Source organism: Stenella coeruleoalba, assembly GCF_951394435.1.
Source record: "Stenella coeruleoalba genome assembly, chromosome: 1".
In the NCBI taxonomy this organism is placed as follows: domain Eukaryota; kingdom Metazoa; phylum Chordata; class Mammalia; order Artiodactyla; family Delphinidae; genus Stenella; species Stenella coeruleoalba.
Genome location: NC_137169.1, coordinates 47,632,236 through 47,656,533, shown reverse-complemented (window position 1 = coordinate 47,656,533; position 24,298 = coordinate 47,632,236). Strand labels below are relative to the sequence as shown.

The 24,298-nt window shown below is 37.9% G+C and overlaps 1 protein-coding gene across 2 annotated transcripts in view; it reads right to left on the bottom strand.

Annotated features, from left to right (window-relative positions):
• Positions 1 to 21,422, bottom strand: part of C8A (complement C8 alpha chain) — a gene marked incomplete at both ends in the record, with an annotated part of 71,869 nt that extends 50,447 nt beyond the window's left edge. For both annotated transcript variants that reach the window (XM_079904100.1, XM_079904101.1), the window contains one exon: positions 21,346 to 21,422. In XM_079904100.1, coding sequence (XP_079760226.1) covers positions 21,346 to 21,422 — 77 coding nt within the window. The remainder of the gene's footprint in view (positions 1 to 21,345) is intronic.
• Positions 21,423 to 24,298: the final 2,876 nt, after the last annotated feature.

The following is a 24,298-nucleotide window of genomic DNA, read 5'->3' as shown; positions in this document are numbered from 1 at the left end:
AAAGGAACTCCTCTAGGCAAGAAACACAAAAGAAGGAAAAGACCTACAATAACAAACCCAAAACAATTAAGAAAATGGGAATGGGAACACACATATTGATAATTACCTTAAATGTAAATCGAGTAAATGCTCCCACCAAAAGACACGGATTGGCTGAATGGATACAAAAACAAGACCCATATATTTGCTGTCTACAAGAGACCCACTTCAGACCTAGAGACACATACAGACTGAAAGTAAGGGGATGGAAAAAGGTATTTCATGCAAATGGAAACCAAAAGAAAGCTTGAGTAGCAATTCTCATATCAGACAAAATAGACTTTAAAACAAAGACTATTAGAAAGACAAAGAAGGACACTACATAATGATCAAGGGATCGATCCAAGAGGAAGATATAACAATTGTAAATATTTATGCACCCAACATAGGTGCACCTCAATACATAAGGCAAATACTGACAACCATAAAAGGGGAAATCGACAGTAACACATTCATAGTAGGGGACTTTAACACCCCACTTTCACCAATGGACAGATCATCCAAAATGAAAATAAATAAGGAAACACAAGCTTTAAATGATACATTAAACGAGATGGAGTTAATTGATATTTATAGGACATTCCATCCAACAACAGAATACACATTTTTCTCAAGTGCTCATGGAACATTCTCCAGGATAGATCATATCTTGGGTCACAAATCAAGCCTTGGTAAATTTAAGAAAATTGAAATTGTATCAAGTATCTTTTCCGACCACAACGCTATGAGACTCGATATCAATTACAGGAGAAGATCTGTAAAAAATACAAACACATGGAGGCTAAACAATACGTTACTTAATAACGAAGTGATCACTGAAGAAATCAAAGAGGAAATCAAAAAATACCTAGAAACAAATGACAATGGAGACACGACGACTCAAAATCTATGGGATGCAGCAAAAGCAGTTCTAAGAGGGAAGTTTATAGCAATACAATCTTACCTTAAGAAACAGGAAACATCTCGAATAAACAACCTAACCTTGCACCTAAAGCAATTAGAGAAAGAAGAACAAAAAAACCCCAAAGTTAGCAGGAGGAAAGAAATCATAAAAATCAGATCAGAAATAAATGAAAAAGAAATGAAGGAAACGATAGCAAAGATCAATAAAACTAAAAGCTGGTTCTTTGAAAGGATAAACAAAATTGATAAACCATTAGCCAGACTCATCAAGAAAAAAAGGGAGAAGGCTCAAATCAATAGAATTAGAAATGAAAAAGGAGAAGTAACAACTGACACTGCAGAAATACAAAAGATCATGAGAGATTACTACAAGCAACTCTATGCCAATAAAATGGACAACCTGGAAGAAATGGACAAATTCTTAGAAAGGCACAACCTGCCAAGACTGAATCAGGAAGAAATAGAAAATATGAACAGACCAATCACAAGCACTGAAATTGAAACTGTGATTAAAAATCTTCCAACAAGCAAAAGCCCAGGACCAGATGGCTTCACAGGCGAATTCTATCAAACATTTAGAGAAGAGCTATCACCTATCCTTCTCAGACTCTTCCAAAATATAGCAGAGGGAGAAACACTCCCAAACTCATTCTACGAGGCCACCATCACCCTGATACCAAAACCAGACAAGGATGTCACAAAGAAAGAAAACTACAGGCCAATATCACTGATGAACATAGATGCAAAGATCCTCAACAAAATACTAGCAAACAGAATCCAACAGCACATTAAACGGATCATACACCATGATCAAGTGGGGTTTATTCCAGGAATGCAAGGATTCTTCAACATACGCAAATCAATCAACGTGATACACCATATTAACAAATTGAAGGAGAAAAACCATATGATCATCTCAATAGATGCAGAGAAAGCTTTTGACAAAATTCAACACCATTTATGACAAAAACCCTGCAGAAAGTAGGCATAGAGGGAACTTTCCTCAACATAATAAAGGCCATATATGACAAACCCACAGCCAACATCGTCCTCAATGGTGAAAAACTGAAAGCATTTCCACTAAGATCAGGAACAAGACAAGGTTGCCCACTCTCACCACTCTTATTCAACACAGTTTTGGAAGTTTTAGCCACAGCAATCAGAGAAGAAAAGGAAATAAAAGGAATCCAAATCGGAAAAGAAGAAGTAAATCTGTCACTGTTTGCAGATGACATGATACTATACATAGAGAATCCTAAAGATGCTACCAGAAAACTACTAGAGCTAATCAATGAATTTGGTAAAGTAGCAGGATACAAAATTAATACACAGAAATCTCTGGCATTCCTATGCACTAACAACAAATGATCAGAAAGAGAAATTAAGGAAACAATCCCATTTACTGTCACATTAAAAGAATAAAATACATAGGAACAAACCTACCTAAGGAGACAAAAGACCTGTATGCAGAAAATTATAAGACACTGATGAAAGAAATTAAAGATGATACAAATAGATGGAGAGATATACCATGTTCTTGGATTGGAAGAATCAACATTGTGAAAATGACTCTACTACCCAAAGCAATCTACAGATTCATTGCAATCCCTATGACACTACCACTGGCATTTTTCACAGAACTAGAACAAAAAATTTCACAATTAGTATGGAAACACAAAAGACCCCGAATAGCCAAAGCAATCTTGAGAACGAAAAATGGAGCTGGAGGAATCAGGCTTCCTGACTTCAGACTATACTACAAAGCTACAGTAATCAAGACAGTATGGTACTGGCACAAAAACAGAAATATAGATCAATGGAACAGGATAGAAAGCCCAGAGATAAACCCACGCACATATGGTCACCTTATCTTTGACAAAGGAGGCAGAAATGTACAGTGGAGAAAGGACAGCCTATTCAATAAGTGGTGCTGGGAAAACTGGACAGCTACATGTAAAAGTATGAGATTAGATCACTCCCTAACACCATACACAAAAATAAGCTCAAAATGGATTAAAGACCTAAATGTAAGGCCAGAAACTATCAAACTCTTAGAGGAAAACATAGGCAGAACACTCTATGACATAAATCACAGGAAGATCCTTTTTGACCCACCTCCTAGAGAAATGGAAATAAAAACAAAAGTAAACAAATGGGACCTAATGAAACTTAAAAGCTTTTGCGCAGCAAAGGAAACCATAAAGAAGACCAAAAGACAACCCTCAGAATGGGAGAAAATATTTGCAAATGAAGCAACTGACAAAGGATTAATCTCCAAAATTTATAAGCAGCTCATGCAGCTTAATAACAAAAAAACAAACAACCCAATCCAAAAATGGGCAGAAGACCTAAATAGACATTTCTCCAAAGAAGATATACAGAGTGCCAACAAACACATGAAAGAATGCTCAACATCACTAATCATTAGAGAAATGCAAATCAAAACTACAGTGAGATATCATCTCACACCAGTCAGAATGGCCATCATCAAAAAATCTAGAAACAATAAACGCTGGAGAGGGTGTGAAGAAAAGGGAACCCTCTTACACTGTTGGTGGGAATGTAAATTGATACAGCCACTGTGGAGAACAGTATGGAGATTCCTTAAAAAGCTACAAATAGAACTACCATATGACCCAGCAATCCCACTACTGGGTATATACCCTGAGAAAACCATAATTCAAAAAGAGTCATGTACCAAAATGTTCATTGCAGCTCTATTTACAATAGCCCAGAGATGGAAACAACCTAAGTGTCCATCATCAGATGAATGGATAAAGAAGATGTGGCACATACATACAATGGAATATTACTCAGCCATAAAAAGAGACGAAATTGAGCTATTTGTAATGAGGTGGATAGACCTAGAGTCTGTCATACAGAGTGAAGTAAGTCAGTAAGAGAGAGACAAATACCGTATGCTAACACATATATATGGAATTTAAGAAAAAAAAATGTCATGAAAAACCTACGGGTGAAACAGGAATAAAGACACAGACTTACTAGAGAATGGACTTGAGGCTATGGGGAGGGGGAAGGGTAAACGGTGACAAAGCGATAAAGACGCATGGACATATATACACTACCAAACGTAAGGTAGATAGCTAGTGGGAAGCAGCCGCATAGCACAGGGAGATCAGCTCGGTGCTTTGTGACCGCCTGGAGGGGTGGGATAGGGAGGGTGGGAGGGAGGGAGACGCAAGCGGGAAGAGATATGGGAACATATGTATATATATAACTGATTCATTTTGTTGTGAAGCTGAAACTAACATACCATTGTAAAGCCATTATACTCCAATAAAGATGTTTAAAAAAATAATAATAAAAATCCATTTCCAAGAAACATAATTATTGAAAAGAGTGTTACTGTTTTCTCTTTTTGCAAATCTCTTTTGATGTCTGGTTTAGTAGGAAGCAGCTAGATTCTCATTTCTGCTTCTTCATTCAGTGTGTTGCTTTATGTTGCTTTGGTTGAAATCTATGAAGAAACTCCAGCCTCATACAGTTATGTAGTTGAAAAAAATTATGTAGTTGAGGAGTGTTATAATAGTCTTCTCAGATAATTTTGGATGTTCTTTGGTGCTACACCAAATCTTGAAAAGCAGTCATTTCTTAAATGTTAATTGCACTTGGAACCTGAAATCCTATCAATGAATTTTTTATACTCTGTTACATTAAAACCCATTGATCTATGTATCCTTTAAATGTATCTGGTACCCATACATGATTTTTATAACATCAGACATTGGAAATTTACAAAACAATGGTTCTCTGACTGTACATATCTTAAAAATACACATTTCACTATAACATATTAATAAGTCAAATTTATTAATATTACCAGTGGTCTCAAGTTCATGGTAGTGAATATGTTTTCCAAAATTTTAATTTTCATTTGAAAGCCCAAATTTTGTCATTGGTACCAAATAATGCCGTTTGTTTTCCTGGAAGTAATAGGCCCTCTGCTCATTTTTGAGACAGTGTCTGCCAAGTATCTTAGCCTGAATAACCATAGTTTGTTTGGCAGTTAATCTGTCAAGTAAAAACAGTGTTCCAGGAAAAAGGCATCAACACTGACTTACAACTCAAACAATTGTTTTTTCTCAAGAAAAAACATGTACCATACCCTCATACTTAGGTACAGTAGAAGTTCTTTATGCATCTTTTCCATTTGCCACAAATAATATTTAAGTAACATGTATTCAAAGATTGGGTTTTAATAAAATTAACAATTTAAACTATTTTCAGGACTCTTCTAAGTGAAACAATTTCTTTCCTGTGAGTTTGGTGTCAATGCCTTGATTTGTATCAAGGTTACAGTAGTTTTAGCCACCATTACTTTTTTTTTTTCTTTTTAATTTTTGAATTTTATTTAATTTATTTTTTTATACAGCAGGTTCTTATTAGTCATCCATTTTATACACATCAGTGTATACATGTCAATCCCAATCTCCCAATTCATCACATCTCCACCCCCTGCCCCCGCTGCTTTACCCCCTTGGTGTCCATACGTTTGTTCTCTACATCTGTGTCTCTATTTCTGCCGTGAAAACCAGTTCATCTGTGCCATCTTCTAGGTTCCACATATATGTATTAATATATGATATTTGTTTTTCTCTTTTTGACTTACTTCACTCTGTATGACAGTCTCTAGATCCATCCACGTCTCAACAAATGACCCAATTTCGTTCCTTTTTATGACTGAGTAATATTCCATTGTATATATGTACCACAGCTTCTTTATCCATTCATCTGTCGATGGACATTTAGGTTGCTTCCATGACCTAGCTACTGTAAATAGTGCTGCAATGAACATTGGGGTGCATGTTTCTTTTTGAATTATGGTTTTCTCTGGGTATATGCCCAGTGGTGGGATTGCTGGATCATATGTTAATTCTATTTTTAGTTTTTTAAGGAACCTCCATACTGTTCTCCAGAGTGGCTGTATCAATTTACATTCCCACCAACAGTGCAAGAGGGTTCCCTTTTCTCCACACCCTCTCCAGCATTTGTTGTTTGTAGATTTTCTGATGATGCCCATTTTAACCGGTGTGAGGTGATACCTCATTGTAGTTTTGATTTGCATTTCTCTAATAATTAATGATGTTGAGCAGCTTTTCATGTGCCTCTTGGCCATCTGTATGTCTTCTTTGGAAAATGTCTATTTAGGTCTTCTACCCATTATTGAATTGGGTTGTTTGTTTTTTTAGTATTGAGATGCATGAGCTGTTTATATATTTAGGAGATTAATCCTTTGTCCGTCGATTCGTTTGCAAATATTTTCTCCCATTCTGAGGGATGTCTTTTCGTCTTGTTTATGGTTTCCTTTGCTGTGCAAAAGCTTTGAAGTTTCATTAGGTCCCATTTGTGTTTTTTTGTTTCTATTTCCATTAGGAGGTGGATCAAAAAAGATCTTGCTGTGATTTATGTCAAAGAGTGTTCTGCCTATATTTTCCTCTAAGAGTTTTAGAGTGTCCGGTCTTACATTTAGGTCTCTAACCCATTTTGAGTTTATTTTTTTGTATTGTGTTAGGGAGTGTTCTAATTTCATTCTTTTACATGTAGCTGTCCACTTTTCCCAGCAACACTTATTGAAGAGACTTTCTTTTCTCCATTGTATATCCTTGCCTCCTTTGTCATAGATTAGTTGACCATAGGTGCATGGGTTTATCTCTGGGCTTTCTATCTTGTTCCATTGATCTATGTTTCTGTTTTTGTGCCAGTACCATACTGCTTGATTACTGTAGTTTTAGTATAGTCTGAAGTCAGGGAGTCTGATTCCTCCAGCTCCGATTTTTTCCCCTCAAGACTGCTTTAGCTATTAGGGGTCTTTTGTGTCTCCATACAAATTTTAAGATTTTTTTGTTCTAGTTCTGTAAAACATGCCATTGGTAATTTCATAGGGATTGCACTGAATCTTTAGATTGCTTTGAGTAGTATAGTCATTTTTACAATATTGATTATTCCAATCCAAGAACACAGTATATCTCTCCATCTGTTCGTATCATCTTTAATGTCTTTCATCACTGTCTTATAGTTTTCTGCATACAGGTCTTTTGTCTCCCAAGGTAGGTTTATTCCTAGGTATTTTATTCTTTTCATTGCAGTGGTAAATGGGAGTGTTTCCTTAATTTCTCTTTCAGATTTTTCATCATTAGTGTATAGTAATGCAAGAGATTTCTGTGCCTTAATTTTGTATCCTGCAACTTTACCGTATTCATTGATTAGCACTAGTAGTCTTCTGGTGGCGTCTTTAGGATTCTCTATGTATAGTATCCTGTCATCTGCAAACAGTGACAGTTTTACTTCTTCTTTTCCAATTTGTATTCCTTTTATTTCTTTTCCTTCTCTGATTGCCATGGCTAGGACTTCCAAAACTATGTTTAGTAGTAGTGGTGAGAGTGGACATCCTTGTCTTGTTCCTGATCTTAGAGGAAATGCTTTCAGTTTTTCACCACTGAGAATGATGTTTGCTGTGGGTTTGTCATATATGGCCTTTATTATGTTGAGGTAGGTTCCCTCTATGCCCACTTTCTGGAGGGTTTTTATCATAAATAGGTGTTGAATTTTGTCAAAAGCTTTTTATGCATCTATTGACATGATCATATGGTTTTTATTCTTCAGTTTGTTAATATGGTGTATCACATTGATTGATTTGCATATATTGAAGAATCCTTGCATCCCTGGGATAAATCCCACTTGATCATGGTGTATGACCCTTTTAATGTATTGTTGGATTCTGTTTGCTAGTATTTTGATGAGGAATTTTGCATGTATATTCATCAGTGATATTGGTCTGTAATTTTCTTTTTTTGTAGTACCTTTGTCTGCTTTTGGTATCAGGGTGCTGGTGGCCTTGTAGAATGAGTTTGGGAGTGTTCCTTCCTCTGCAATTTTTTGGAAGAGTTTGAGAAGGATGGGTGTTAGTTCTGTAAATGTTTGATAGAATTCACCTGTGAAGCCATCTGGTCCTGGACTTTTGTTTGTTGGAAGATTTTTAATCACAGTTTCAATTTCATTACTTGTAATTGGTCTGTTCATATTTTCTATTTCTTCCTGGTTCAGTCTTGGAAGGTTGTACCTTTCTAAGAATTTGTCCATTTCTTCCAGGTTGTCCATTTTATTGGCATAGAGTTGCTTGTAGTAGTCTCTTAGGATGCTTTGTATTTCTATGGTGTCTGTTGTAACTTCTCCTTTTTCATTTCTAATTTCATTGATTTGACTTCTCTCCCTCTTTTTCTTGATGAGTCTGGCTAATGGTTTATCAATTTTGTTTATCTTCTCAAAGAACCAGCTTTTAGTTTTATTGATCTTTGCTATTGTTTCCTTTGTTTCTATTTCATTATTTCTGCTCTGATCTTTATGATTTCTTTCCTTCTACTAACTTTGGGTTTTGTTTGTTCTTCTTTCTCTAGTTCCTTTAGGTGTAAGGTTAGATTGTTTATTTGAGATTTTTCTTGTTTCTTGAGGTAGGCTTGTATAGCTATAAACTTCCCTCTTAGAACTGCTTTTGCTGCATCCCATAGGTTTTGGAGCATCGTGTTTTCATTGTCATTTGTCTCTAGGTATTTTTTGATTTCCTCTTTGATTTCTTCAGTGATGTCTTGGTTATTTAGTAACGTATTGTTTAGCCTCCATGTGTTTGTGTTTTTTACATTTCTTTCCCTGTAATTCGTTTCTAATCTCATAGCGTTGTGGTCAGAAAAGATGCTTGATATGATTTCAATTTTCTTAAATTTACTGAGGCTTGATTTGTGACCCAAGATATGATCTCTCCTGGAGAATATTCTGTGCGCACTTGAGAAGAATGTGTAATCTGTTGTTTTTGGATGGAATGTCCTATAATTATCAGTTAAATCTATCTGGTCTATTGTGTCATTTAAAGCTTCTGTTTCCTTATTTATTTTCATTTTGGATGATCTGTCCATTGGTGTAAGTGAGGTGTTAAAGTCCCCGACTATTATTGTGTTACTGTCGATTTCCTCTTTTATAGCTGTTAGCAATTGCCTTATGTATTGAGGTGCTCCTATGTTGGGTGCATATATATTTATAATTGTTATATCTTCTTCTTGGATTGATCCCTTGATCATTATATAGTGTCTTTCCTTGTCTCTTGTAACATTCTTTATTTTAAAGTCTATTTTATCTGATATGAGTATTGCTGCTGCAGCTTTCTTTTGATTTCCATTTGCATGGAATATCTTTTTCCATCCCCTCACTTTCAGTCTGTTGTGTCCCTAGGTCTGAAGTGGGTCTCTTGTAGACAGCATATATATGGGTCTTGTTTTTGTAGCCATTCAGCAAGCCTGTGTCTTTTGGTTGGAGCATTTAATCCATTCATGTTGAAGGTAATTATCGATATGTTTGTTCCTATGACCATTTTCTTAATTGTTTTGGTTTTTTTTTTTTTTTAGGTCCTTTTCTTCTCTTGTGTTTCCCACTTAGAGAAGTTTCTTTAGCATTTGTTGTAGAGCTGGTTTGGTAGTGCTGAATTCTCTTAGCTTTTGCTTGTCTGTAAGGCTTTTGATTTCTCCATCGAATCTGAGATCCTTGCTGGGTAGAGTAATCTTAGTTGTAGGTTCTTCCCTTTCATCACTTTAAGTATATCATGCCACTCCCTTCTGGCTTGTAGAGTTTCTGCTGAGAAATCAGCTCTTAACCTTATGGGAGCTCCCTTGTATGTTATTTGTCAGTTTTCCCTTGCTGCTTTCAATAATTTTTGTCTTTAATTTTTGCCAATTTGATTACTATATGTCTTGGCATGTTTCTCCTTGGGTTTATCGTCTATGGGACTCACTGCGCTTCCTGGACTTGAGTGGCTATTTCCTTTCTCGTGTTAGGGAAGTTTTCGACTATAATCTCTTCAAATATTTTCTCGGGTCCTTTCTCTCTCTCTTCTTCTTCTGGGACCCCTATAATGTGAATGTTGTTGCGTTTAATATTTTCCCAGGGGTCTCTTAGGCTGTCTTCATTTCTTTTCATTCTTTTTTCTTTATTCTGTTCTGTGGCAGTGAATTCCACCATTCTGTCTTCCAGGTCACTTATCTGTTCTTCTGCCTCAGTTATTCTGCTATTGTTTCCTTCTAGTGTAGTTTTCATTTCAGTTATTGTATTGTTCATCTCTGTTTGTTTGTACTTTAATTCTTCTAGGTCTTTGTTAAACATTTCTTGCATCTTCTCGATCTTTGCCTCCATTCATTTTCCAAGGTCCTGGATCATCTTCACTATCATTATTCTGAATTCTTTTCCTGGAAGGTTGCCTGTCTCCACTTCATTTAGTTGTTTTCTGGGGTTTTATCTTGTTCCTTCATCTGGTACATAGCCCTCTGCCTTTTCTTCTTGTCTATCTTTCTGTGAATGTGGCTTTTGTTCTACAGGCTGCAGGATTGGAGTTCTTGCTTCTGCTGTCTGCCCTCTGGTGGATGAGGCTATCTAAGAGGCTTGTGCAAGTTTCCTGATGGGAGGGACTGGTCCACCATTACTTTTACACTGTCAGTGCAAACATAAACACAGTGAAAAGAGCGAATAATGTCTTAGTATTATTGTAAAATTGTTTTGAACACCCAGGCATCACCCTGAAAAGATCTTGGGGACTCCCTGGAGTCTGTAGACCACACTTTGAGAAAATCTGATCTATAAAATGATGCTAGTATAGAGTGCCAGCCCTATTATCCCTTCAAAAAAACTTCAGTGCTCAGCTCACCATCTTCCTCTCTACTCCAGTTCCTCTCATCATGCTGGGAGACCTCAGCATCCCTATAAATGAACCATCCAATGCTCTGCACTTTCAGTTGCTCCTTTTCTTCCTCTCCAATGACCCTTTTCTTCACTCTATTATCTTCCATGTTTTCATCCTGGACTTTCTTACTCTCTGAAACAGCTTCTCCTCCAAATCACTAATTCATGAGTCACCTGCAAATAGTTATCTGGGGCTCCACAGCCTCATCTCCTTCTATATCTATATGCTTAAGGATTCCCATGCACTTTTCTTGGACCTCATTGTGGCCTCCATTGACACCTAAGCTTTCTCTCTATCAATAAGACCTCTCCTATCTTCATTTTCCTTTATAATCAGTTTTGATTTCGTGATCCATCATTTTAAAATTTTAATTATGTCCTGAATTCCTGGACCCCACTGTTCCCTTGATCACACCTACCTGTAAAACCCAATCGTGAAAGAATCCAACTACCTTTCTCCTGGGCGACTCCTAGGTATCTTTCAGTCTCATCATAAACATCGGTTTCTTAGGAAAACATTTCTCAACACCCAGACTGATAGATATCTCCCTTCATATGATTTGTCAGTCTCTGCACATCTTCTTCTCAACACTTAATTTTCATACTTATAGTGTTTGTATAATTTCTGCCTTCCCCACCAGATCATAATCTCTATGGAAGCAGGTACTTGTACTGTTCATATGTTTGCTGCTGAACTCCTGGCACTTATCATGGTGCCAGACCCAAGGAAGGTGGTCAGTAAATATTTAGGAGAGGAAAGAAAATAAGGGAGAAAAGGAGGGAGAAAGTGAGGGAGGGAGAGTGGGGAAGGAAGGAAGGGAGGAAGGAAGGAACGAAGGAAGGAAGAAAGGATAAAAAGGGGATAGAAGGAATGAAGCCAATGTATGGGAAATAGAATGACATTGTTTAGAAATTTATTTGAACCTAATTTCCAGTTAGAATCTAATTAAATGATCCTGGTGTCTAGACATTCAGATGGCTCAAGGTTTGGTCCATATGTCATTTTTCTGATAGATTGTCCTAATAATAAAAGTGTGAAGCATAGAAACACGGAGAAAAACAAGAGTTCTGATCACTAAAACGTGGGAGAGAAGTTACAGGGAGGAGGTTTGGGAGCAGAAAATGACTCCAGTGTTAGTTCTGCGTCTCACTGTAGAATTGTCAATATAATATCATTGTAAGCCCATAGAGACTGCATTATGATGTCAAAATGGAAGGAAACAGTGTTAATAGATGGAAGCAAAAGCTTAGAGCAGCGCTGTGTTGCTGTAGTTTTAAAAGCTTTGTGACGTGATGTCTAGACAGAGGAACACAGTCATGCTATCACTGAAGCAAGGCTACAGAAGGTACACAAGGACCATTCATTAAGTCATTACAGGGCTCCAACCTTTTAGCCAATATCAATATGACGGGCATCTTCTCTTATCGTTCCAATGAATTTTTTAAGGTAGTTTATTTTTTGTTGATTATAAAAGTCATACGTTCTCCTAAAGAGAACATCGAAAAGATTATAAAAGAAAAAAATTGCCCCACATTCCACCACCATTAATACTTTGTTATATTTCCTTTCATTCTTAATTTTTATAACATAGTTGAGGTCATACTATTACATTTTTATATCTTTATTTTTCCATTTAATATTATCAGAGAAATGTAAACTTTTTATGATGACTGCACATTGTTCCATTCCACTAACATTAAACAATTAGAGTACTGAGCACCCAGTTTTTCTGTATTCTAAGTTACTTACTGAAGATACTTCCTGTAGAATAGGATGGCTGGGTTGAAGGATACAAATGGTTTCAAAGCTTATGACACATACGGCCAAATGGCTTTCCAAAAGAACCGCATCAATTTTTCAATTACTTCAGGAACATTTAATAAATCTGTGGCCTAGTAAATCTTGGCAAATAGTTTGAAAGCATCTTCCAGCTACTGAAAATTTACTCAAGCAGGGAGAGAGTTAACGTAGAGCAGTAAGATTCAGGAGTCTTTGATTCTAGTCTTTAGTTGGCATCTACCTTGCTGTGCCACTATGAGCAAGTTTCTTTAACTGTCTGGCTATTAAGGTTTTCATCTGTAGAATCACCACAAGGGAATATAGTGCTATGTGCAGGGTTCCCAAAGTATGCTCTGTGGAGTACTAGTTCCTGAGATACGCACCAGAGGTGAGGAGGAAAAGAAGTAAAGTTACCTGGTCAAATACATTTGGATAAATTGTATACAACATACTGCTCTTGGAGATTTAAAATGCCCAACAACACATTAAGGTTCTGAAAAGTTCTGCATTTTAATTTACTTAACAGAGCATTTACCCAATTTGTGACTATAGGTCATTTTTTTCTTTCATGTAATATCTGTAAGACTATTTAACACAGTTGAAGAAGCACTGGTGTAACAGAAAGGGCTTTCGAGTCTACCAAACATGCATTTAAATCCAGTTTCTGCTATTTATAGCTAAAAAATAGAGATAATAATAACTTGTGAGACTGTTTTGAATATGGAGTGAGATTACATATGCAAAGCATGGAAAGCCCCAAGCATCAGCCTGACATACATGTTAGTTTCTTCTCTCTAACCTTCTCAACCCCAGACATGCGCATCAAACCACTCCATCTTCATCAAAAACATATTGAATGCCTGTGCTGTGGAGGGCTGGGGACTAGTGAGATGCTTTCCATCTGCCTTTTTCGATAGGGTGGCATTTTGGGCAAAAGGCCTCAAATGGCCTAAAACCTAGACTTGAACATGTAACCTGTGAGTCAAATGCTTGACTGTAGAACGTGGCCACCTCAGCAATTTAGATCACAAAATAATTAATTAGCTACCCATCCCAGGCTAGGTCAGAAGGCCCGACCCTGATTATTTCCAGTGGGTCATCCTAATAAATAGGCTCAGCTTATATTCAAGACTGATTGTCACTAATTATATAACCTGGAGCTACTCCCGTTCAGTTACATGGGAATGACATCATGAAACATATTTAAAATTTGACCTTGAAAGTGCTGAGTCTCTAGTGACCTCCATGTTGCTAAATCCAGTGGAAAGTTTTCCAGCTTGGTCTTAATTGCCCTCTGTTAACCATTGTTCCTTCTTGAAATCTTTCCTCGCTTGGACTTCTTCAGTACCACACTTCCTTGCCCCCTTCCTACCTCTGTGGCCAGTTCTCTTTGATGTGTCTGAAAACTAGAATTCCTCAGGGTGTAGTCTTGTCTTTCTTTTTTTGCTTTTCTCACTCTTAAGGAGGTGATATCCATTTCCTGGGTTTCACATACCACCTATGCTAATGCCTCCTAGATTTAGATCTTCAACCTGGACCACTGGTCAGAAATCCTGTTTTGTTTATCCAACTGCCCCATTTTATATCTCCACTAGGTGCCTGTCAGGCATGGCAAACTTAATGGCTCTGAATCGAAACTCTTAATTTTCTCCTTTTAACTGTTCCTCTCTCAATTTTATCCACATCAGTAAGTGAACTACCCTAACACACAGCTGCTTAAGCCAGATACCTGACAGTGGTCTTTAATTCCTTCCTTGCCCTCACCCCCATATCCAGTCCTTTGGAAATTTCTGTCAATTTTGCTTTCAAGATATATCTCAAATATCTTCCCTTGTGCCTGCCTCAGCTGCCCCCGTCCTAATTTAAGGCACCGTTATCTCTCACCCAGATAATTGCTATGGCCTCCTATGGTCCAAGACATTCCACTTCAATTTCCTCCAATCCCTTCTCTGCACAGACACCAGGATGATTTTTTAAAATTAGAAATCAGATAATATCCCTCCTGTATAAGATCCTCCAGTTATTTTTGTTTGTTTGTTTGTTTTACTACACATAGACTAAAATCAAAATTCCTCACCATGGTGCCCAAGGTCCTCTGTGGTCTGGCCCCTGCCCACCTTTCTGACATCCTCTCAGGACTCGATCCCCTGGTCTCACGCTGCTCCCATCCTGCAGGTCCTCAAATGTGATGAGCCATTTCCTGCAGGGGGATCTTAGCATGTGCTGACCTTTCCACTCTCCCTACCCTTCACTTGGTTTCTCCTCACCATCCTTCGTATCTCAGCTTAAATCCGCCTCTGTAGAGAAGGCCCCAACCTGCCTATTTTTAGATTGCTCGATAGCCTCTATCAAAGGACCCTGTTTGCTTCCTTCATACTATTTATCACAATTTTTACTGAAATGTTTGGTTTACATGTTTATTGACTGATTCCATCACTACACTGTAAATTCCAGGAGGGTAAGGACATTATCTGTTTTGCTCATCACGTAGCACACCTGGAATATGTATTGAATGAATGAACAAAAGGAATGAATGAATGAATGAACAAATGAAAAAAAAGTGTCTACTGTGTTCCAGGTACACATAGAATTCCACACAGAACTTCTGGTTCTAAGCATGTTCCAGGCTCTCCTGCAATATACGCATAATGCTCTTTCCTCCACACTGAATAATCACACCTCATCCATCCGGTCAGACCTTCCCAGTTCAGTTAAGTCTCATGTCCCCCAGACGGTTTGCCTTGCCCTATGCTAACAAATGCCACATATGTAGAGCCTCCTACACTTTATTCCCACCCTTAGACTCCAAGTTCTGCAAGGCAGGGGTCTTGACTCTGCTGATCACCACGGTCCCCTGAGCACAGTACCTGGCATACAGTGGGAACTCAATAAAAACTTTTGTATGAATATATTATCTCATTTGATCTTATGTTATATAATTTAAATTTTACTAGACCCCTGTGGAGTAAGAATTATTATACCTATTTTATAGATAAGTAAAACAGATTCAGAGGAAGATGAAATAATGTGGTTAAGGTTATATAGACAGTAAGAGGTAAAGCAAGAATTCAAGGGGCTTCCCTGGTGGCGCAGTGGTTGAGAGTCTGCCTGCCGATGCAGGGGACACGGGTTCGTGCCCCGGTCCGGGAGGATCCCACATGCCGCGGAGTGGCTGGGCCCGTGAGCCGTGGCCGCTGAGCCTGCGCGTCCGGAGCCTGTGCTCCGCAACGGGATAGGCCATAGCAGTGAGAGGCCCGCGTACCGCAAAAAAATAAAATAAAATAAAAAATAAAAACACATTCCAAGAAATACTATGAAGGATTTCTGACAAAAGGGAAATAGAGTAATAAAAGTAATTTTCTAAAAGCTTACCGTGTGCCAGTTTCTATGCTCATTGCTTTATATTAACTGTCTTAACTCCTGACAAGCACTCTATGAAATATGTATTGTCTCTGTTTTATAGATGAGAAAGTTAAGCCTTAGAGAGTTTAAGTAACTTACCCAAGTTCCATAGCCACTAAGTGGTGAAGACAGGATTTAAACCCAGCTTGATCTCACATCAAAGCCCACACCCAATGCTGCTTGAAGTATAGCTAAAGATTAGTTACCCCGAAAAGAAAAGTGTCCATAGTCCTGAGACTCACTTTGAGTCACATCCACTACTCTAATTGTTTATATTAGCTAAAATTTCATGCAGCCTGAATTCATGTTCATTTCCAGTCATCTGGACAGCTATAGAAAATATTCGCACGGCCCTGGCCTGGGTTACTTTGGTGAACACTTTGATGCCCATGAAACAATAAAATACAAAAGAAAATAGTGATTTAAATTTCCTTAGGATCCACTGCCTGTGTGACCTATTTAAAGAAGCAAACAGATCCCTGTGATTATCTTCTACGTTTGAGGTCTTTACTCATATTTCGTTAATCCCCCCTAAGGTATTTTGTTCATTCTTCATCAGTGGAAATGTTGGGTTGGAAATGTTATAAAAACCTTTAGGGGGGCTTCCCTGGTGGCGCAGTGGTTGAGAGTCCGCCTGCCGATGCAGGGGACACGGGTTCGTGCCCTGGTCCGGGAAGATCCCACATGCCGCGGAGCGGCTGGACCCATGAGCCATGGCTGCTGGGCCTGCGAGACCGGAGCCTGTGCTCCGCAACGGGAGAGGCCACAACAGTGAGAGGCCCACGTACCGCAAAAAACAACAACAACAACAACAAAACCCACAAAACCTTTGGGTGTCCTAATTCCAAATTAAATATTTGTTTTGCTTTTTTAAAAAACAAATTTATTGGAGTATAGTTGATTTACAATGTTTTGTTAGTTTCAGGTATACAGTAAGGTGAATCAGTTATGCATATACATATATCCACTCTTTTTTAGATTCTTTTCCCATATAGGTCATTACAGAGTATTGCGTAAGTTCCCTGTGCTATACAGTAGGTCATTATTAGTTATCTATTTTATATATAGTAGTGTGTATATGTCAACCCCAATCTCCCAATTTACCCTCCTCCCCCTTACCCACCTGGTAACCATAAGTTTGTTTTCTACATCTGTGACTCTCTTTCTGTTTTGTAAATAAGTTCATTTGTACCATTTTTTTGGATTCCACATATAAGCGATATCATATGGTATTTGCCTTTGTCTGACTTACTTCACTCAGTATGATAATCTCTAGCTGCATCCATGTTGCTGCAAATAGCATGATTCCATTCTTTTTTATGGCTGGGTAATATTCCATCGTATATATGTACCATATCTTCTTTAGCCATTCCTTTAGCCATTCCTCTAGCCATTGATGGACATTTTGGTTGCTTCCATGTCCTGGCTGTTGTAAATAGTGCTTATCAAAATGGGTGCTCAGTGTTGAAAAGATTTTTTTTTTTCTGGTGGGTGAGGGTAGCAGTAATGGTGTAATAACACTGATCTGGGGATTAGAAGGCCTGACTGTACAACTAGGAAACTGGGTGACTGACATATCAAATTGCTTTGTTTCCTCTCTGGCTCTCAACTGGAGGGGATAATGATTACAACAGTCTTAGAGGGACATAATGAGGTTTAAATTGGTCAATATTCATAAAATGCCTAGAGGAGTGGTCTGGTTGTTATTTAATATTCCCCTTCTCTTTCTGGGACTCAATTTCCTTATCTGTAACATGAGTGGATTAAATTAGATGTCAAAGTCCTTCCTAATTCTAAAGACCTATGAAATAAAAGTGATGGAAGTAGCAAACAAGGATTTTGAGTTATTTTAAGTACATTAAAGTAAGGGCAATCATGGACATGATGAGAAGTGAAAGATATAAAAAAGTACCAGATGAAAGTTTTGAAGCTGAAAAATTATAAAAACCAAAATGAAAGATCCATTGGATGGGCTAAGAAGCAGATTAAATACTGCAAAAGAAAAGATCAGTGAACTTAAAGATATAGAAACTATCCAAAATGAAACAGAGAAAAAATACTGCCAGAAACAATAAAAAAAAGAACAGAGCCTCAGTGACCTGTGGAATAATATCAGGGAGTCGGGCATACCTGCGATCAGAAGCAGAGGAGAAAGTATGTGGCAGAAAACATGTTTGAATTAATAGTGGCAAAAATTTTTTCCCCAAATTTGATGAGAACTATAAACCCACAGAAGCACACCTAGGTACATCATAATCAAACTGCTAGAAATCAATGATAAAATAGTAAAGGAGTCCATAACAAAGTGGATCTCTCCTCAAAGATTATACAAGCTGAAGATAATGGAATGATATTAATGTCTGCAAAGTGATGTGGGAGGAAAAAAGGAAGCTTTCCACTTAGAATTTTATATTCATCAAAGATACCCTTCAAAATAAAGGCGAAATAAAGAGTTCTTCAGACTAACAAAAATGGATAACTCCCTCACCAAAATTCATTCTGCACTATAAGAAAGGTCAAAAGAAGTTACTCAGGAAGAATAAAAATGGGATCAGAAGTGGTATGATATCATTTGAAGGTAGGCTGTGATAAGTTAATGATGAATGTTGCAAAGCTTAGAGTAACAACCAAAATAAATAAGTAAACAAAGTAGAATTGCTAACAAATTATTTGGAATTAGAAAAAATATGAAATGCAAAAGATGACCAAAAAAAGGAGAAAAACAGAAACAAAGAACAGATGGGACAAATAGAAGGATGGCAAACCCAAACCCATGCATATCAGTAATTACATCTTATATAAGTTGTATAAATACTATGATTAAAAGACAGAGATTATTAGACTAGATAATAAAGTAAGACCCATCTATATGCTATCTATATGAGGCATACTTTAAAATATAAAGAGTCAGATAGGTTAAAATAAAATATTGGGAAAAAAAATTGACCATGCAAACCCAGGGATAATGAAAGCCTTTCATAATGATAAAGGGGCAGATCATCTACAAATCTGTATGTAGATAGATAGATAGATAGACATAGAAAGACAAGTAGATAAACAGATAATAACAGAGCTTCAAAATACATGAAACAAAAACTGATAGAACTGAAAGGAGAAATAGGCAAATCCACAAATACACTTGGGGATGCAACATTCCTCCCTCAGTAATTGATAGACAAGGAGGTGAAAACTTGAGCAGCATTAATAACCAACTTAATGACTTAGAACTACACACAACAGACGAATACACACTTTGAAGTGCCTGTGACATATTCACTAAGATATATTCTTTGTCATAAAACAAATCTCAATAAATTAAAAGGATTGAAAATTTTTTTAACTTTTTAAAGCAACACACATGCTAAAATGTATTATTTGTATAAAACACATAAGAGAGAGTCATTGCTTTTTGAGGCTGAATATAACGTCTTTTCATCAACATCGTCTTAAAATACTTTTCTCAAACAACCACACTTTTCTAAGAATTTATAGTAATGGTATAATAACACACAGGCAATATACTTTATAATAATGGTAAATATGAGCTTATAAAAATAAATGTATACCATTAAAAATGTAAATGTATATCATCTGTTTTCAATGTTAGTGTTTATATTTTATTTGAGAAAAATAAATTGTTAGTTATTTTGCCATCGTTAATTTTTTTTAAAGTTTGAAGTGAGACTAATCCAAAAGATCCATGCTAACTGGCACATTGCAATTTTTTTCGTTGTTAAATTTTATTTTCGTTTTTTACATTGATTTTTATTGGAGTCTGGTTGCTTTACAATGTTGTTTTAGCTTCCACTGTACAGCAAAATGAATCAGCCATACACATACAGATATCCCCACCCTTTTGGGCTTCCCTCCCATTTAGGTTACCACAGTGCATTAGGTAGAGTTCCCTGTGCTACACAGTATGTTCCCATCAGTTGTCTATTTTATACATTGTATCAATAATGTGTAGGCACATTACAAATTTATTCTAGTTTTTATCAACCATCAGAGAGATGAAAAATACCCCAAAAATGACCATGGCGATCACACACCACTACTGGCAACAGCTTTCATTGAAAACTTACTAAGTACCAGGCATTGTTCTAAATACTTTTTATGCATTTAATTCTTCCTCTTACTTGCCTCCCACTTTACAGTCCAGAAGACTTAAATAACTTGCCTAAGATTACACAAATAGGAAATGCCAGGGCCAGAATCTGAACCCAGTAAAGTTATTTCACCATGTAGTTTAGCATTTGCAAAGCCAGGGTCAGGCACGCTGGCATTAGACAAAAAGACCTTGTGACTTCCTACTTCAGCACTTTGTAACGTATTTAATTGGTTCTCTTTTGCCCTGACTTCAAATTTACCTCTTCACTGGTCTTTCTTATTTGATAAGTTCAAACATCAAGACTCTTTGTTCATTTTCAAAAAGGATTACGATGATAAGCTTTTATAATTAAGAGTATCTCAGCAGAGATTTCCTTTGCCACAGTTCTCTTGCCTTTATCTTCTAATTATTAGAGATGAATTTTCTGATTTTTCAAAATTGTTCGCTTTTTCAAAATTGTTCGCTTTTTCAAAATTTAATTCGCTTTAAATACAAGTTGCAAATTAACTGCTTAGAAAAATGCCTTTCCCCCTTCTTAACTGTTACTTAAAGGAAATCTCTAGTCTAGCATTGAAAAGCAATAATGATTCAAAATTGAATCATCCAACAAGAATTTGAATAAAATAACTCTACTTAAAATCTTCAATGTTTCGGAGAGAGGGACTTCTTTAAAGCTATCACAAAGGCAAAATAAGAGGCTGTTTAAGCACCACAAAATACTTAGTGTTAAGATTTAAAAAAAAAAACGACCGTGAAGCCAGTTTGGGATATTCAAGGAAATGGAATGGGTAAAATGCAATGTACATATGAAAATATCACTTCTATTTGTTACTCCATAGCAAAAGGTTAAGTCTTTTCTAGAATGAAATGACTCAGCATCTTTACAGTCTCTTGCTTTTCCCAAGATAATTTTATATACATTACCTAATTTTATCCTTCCCAAAACACTATGAGATGGGTATTCTTACACACAAATGGATAAGCAGAGGTTAATTGTCCAATATAACTCAAGAGAACTATTATTTATTAAGTTGAGTATACTTTATATCCAAGATTTTATTTCATGTTCATTAACTCTTATAGAAGACGCATTATTATTCTCATTTTACAGATCGGGAAGCGAGCACAAAGCGATTAGCTGATTTACTGCAGATCACCCAGCTCCTAAGTCTTGGAGCTGAGATTTGCACACAGGTCCCTCTGACACCAAGTGAACGCTCTTGTCACTGGCCTGAACTCCTTCACTGAATTAGTAATAATGTGGAAAGAGGTCACATTCCATCCTAAAACAGCCTGTTGCAAACATGAGAGTGTCTCAGTTCCCCACCAAGTAACCCCTCACTGCAAATTTTGCAGAAACTTTTGGCCAACTCACCAGTTCACCTTCTCCTGTATGGCTACCCCAGGCTGACAAGTCATCAAAGACAAGAGGAAAAAAGCAACAGCAAACATCTCATCCAGAAGCCACCACCCTATATTACCTAGAGAGGAATAAAACTCTTCAGGGAGTTGGAGTAAAGAATCTACGGGCTGGGATCTATAAGATCTACCTAATGTTTGAAATGAACGGAACTCGCTCGATTCTCATTCAGATGTGGTTAATTACTTACCGGGGTATTGATTAGCCAAACGCCCTAAAATCCCAGACACCAAAGGCCACTGTCCTTCAGACCTTTGGAAAAGCAAAATATCCATATGGTTGAGGAAAGGAGGATATTTAACCAATTTCAGCTAAGCAAAGGGATCGTATTTTCAGAACGAGGCAAAAGCCAAACCAAGATATAGCTCCAGGATTCATGGTCTTTGGGAGTAGCTCTTGGAACTTCTGAGGTTAGATCAATTTGTTTTGCAAGACTGAAACGAGGCTCATACGGGTGTTTCAGCTCTGCCGTAAACAGCCAGCAAAATATAGGAAATGCTAATAGTTACATGGGGAAGTTCTCCAATGTATTGTCAAACATCTGGAGCCCGAGAAATAGGGGTAATTGAATGAACGTTCCGCTTCTCGTCCAGACATTGGGTATCATTACCATCTAGCATATTTGTGTCTTCAGGGAACCACATGCCTTAAATGGACATCTCCAGAAGCATCCTCTAGAATTGTAATAACAACCACACCCATATCTACATACATTCTCTTAGTCATAATTGATAGTCATAAATTATGACATAGTCATAAATTAATTAAAGAGAGTTGGATAGATAGAAAGACAGATAATAATTGAACATGTGGCAGGCATTTCATTTGTCTTATTTTACTTAATCCTCACCACAAGTCTATGAGATGAAAATGATTCAATTCATTTTGCAGTTGAAGAAATGAAGGTCCAGAAAAATTAACTAAGTTGCTCAGGAATGGACAGCTATCTTGATGTCCTTGGCAATACTTAAATTCTCTCATTAGCAGGATTGGCCAGTACTATCCTTATTAATCTCAAAGTTATGAAAAAAAAATGTACCGAATAACTTGCATGTGTAAGGAATGTGTACCCGGTTTAATTATGGAGATTTAAATAAGGCACCCCTTTGTTATTGTCTCCATTTCTTCAGAGATTTAGGTAAAATTTGACAAAAGTGAACACCCATTCCAGGTCCCAGAAAGCCCTTCCAGCCCCTGATTGCTGTGTGTCTCCTCCTCCCTCCCTCTCTTTGTTTTGACTCCTGGGTCCTCTTGGCTGCAGTTTTACAATCCTTCTGACCCATTTGGAAAACTGTTCTTTTTCCTTTATCCACAAGTAATCCAGTAACTCACAGTGCTTTTATTGAATTGTGGGTGTGACGGGGGGGGGGTTATGTCTGGACACCCTTGGGGTAGCTCAGGGTGGCACATCTGGAACCCACTTCTTTCCACCAGCTCCCTAGCCGCCTCCCTTCTCCCTCCTCGTTCCATCCAAAGTCCAAGTTCCTGACACAGGTCTGTCGGCTCCCTGGGGAGTATAACTCAGGTTTTTCTTCAGCACTTCGACAGTGTCTCTTATGGGGAGCAGACTTCTCCCTACAACAGGGATCTCAAGTGGGGATGATTTTGCCTCTCAGGGGACATTTGAAAATTTCCTGGGACATTTATCACAAAGTTCTCACAACTTTGGGGGTTGTGTTGCTGGCATCTAGTGGGTGCTAAATGTCCTACAATGCACAGGACAGCTCCCCAAACAAGGAGTTCTCTGGCTCCAAATGTCAATAGTGCCAAGGTTGGGAAACACCACCAAAAGGCTGGTCTGCCTTTCCCTGACCCCTGGAATTCTGATGAATTATTTTTCTTCTTACATATAGGCAATATTATCTTCCTCCTTAGACCAGTTCCTTCTTGAGATTTCTCTGATGCCTTTTCTCCTCACCCAAGACTTCCGTGGCACTCAGGACCCCTCTTACCCTCCACACCCACAACTTGATCCCTTAAATTCTATCATTTTTCTTCTGTAATATTTTCCCTCCAAGCTTCCCGCCTTCATTCGCACCCTTTGATCCATTTCAAGGCCTCGGCTCTCTCCGAAGCTCTCCTAACGGACTCCTAGGGAGCCTCTGTTTGTCCTCATTCCAAACCTCTCTGTACATTACAGCTGGATTCATCGCCAGGAAAGCTGGATCTGAAAATATCACTCTCCTGCTCAAAGATGTTCCACGGATCCTCCATATTCTATAAGATTAGAAGTCCAAGGGCTTCCCTGGTGGCGCAGTGGTTGAGAGTCTGCCTGCCGATGCAGGGGACACGGGTTCGTGCCCCCGTCCGGGAGGATCCCACATGCCGCGGAGCGGCTGGGCCCATGAGGCCATGGCGCCGAGCCTTGCGCGTCCGGAGCCTGTGCTCTGCAGCAGGAGAGGCCACAACAATGAGAGGCCCATGTACCGCAAAAAAAAAAAAACTAAAAAAAAAGATTAGAAGTCAAATTCCTCCAGAAATGGGTCCCAACCCATCTTTGCAAACTTATCAGCCACAACCCTCCAATAATCCCCCATACTGTAGGCTAGGTTCCCCTTACCTTCCGCACACTTTCTCACTGCTGTGATCTTGTTCATGCTGGACCCGAACAACCTTTATCCGTTATCTACTACCCTTGTGCCAAGTGTTTTCTCAAATAGCAGGTCCGTCAAGGAGCCTCGGCTGATGGCGTCATCTGGAGGGTGTCTCCTTGTTACCCTTGAACCTTACAAATACATTACCAGCATTTTTCAATTTTGCCTCATATTATGTTCTTCCAGTGGGGTGGGGTATATCTCAAGAATGAAGGTTTCTTGAGGGTAAATTCTATGTCTGAATCTTCTTTATTATCACCCATATCACTTACCACTGAATCTTTACTAAGAAATATTGGTTGATTGCGTGAATG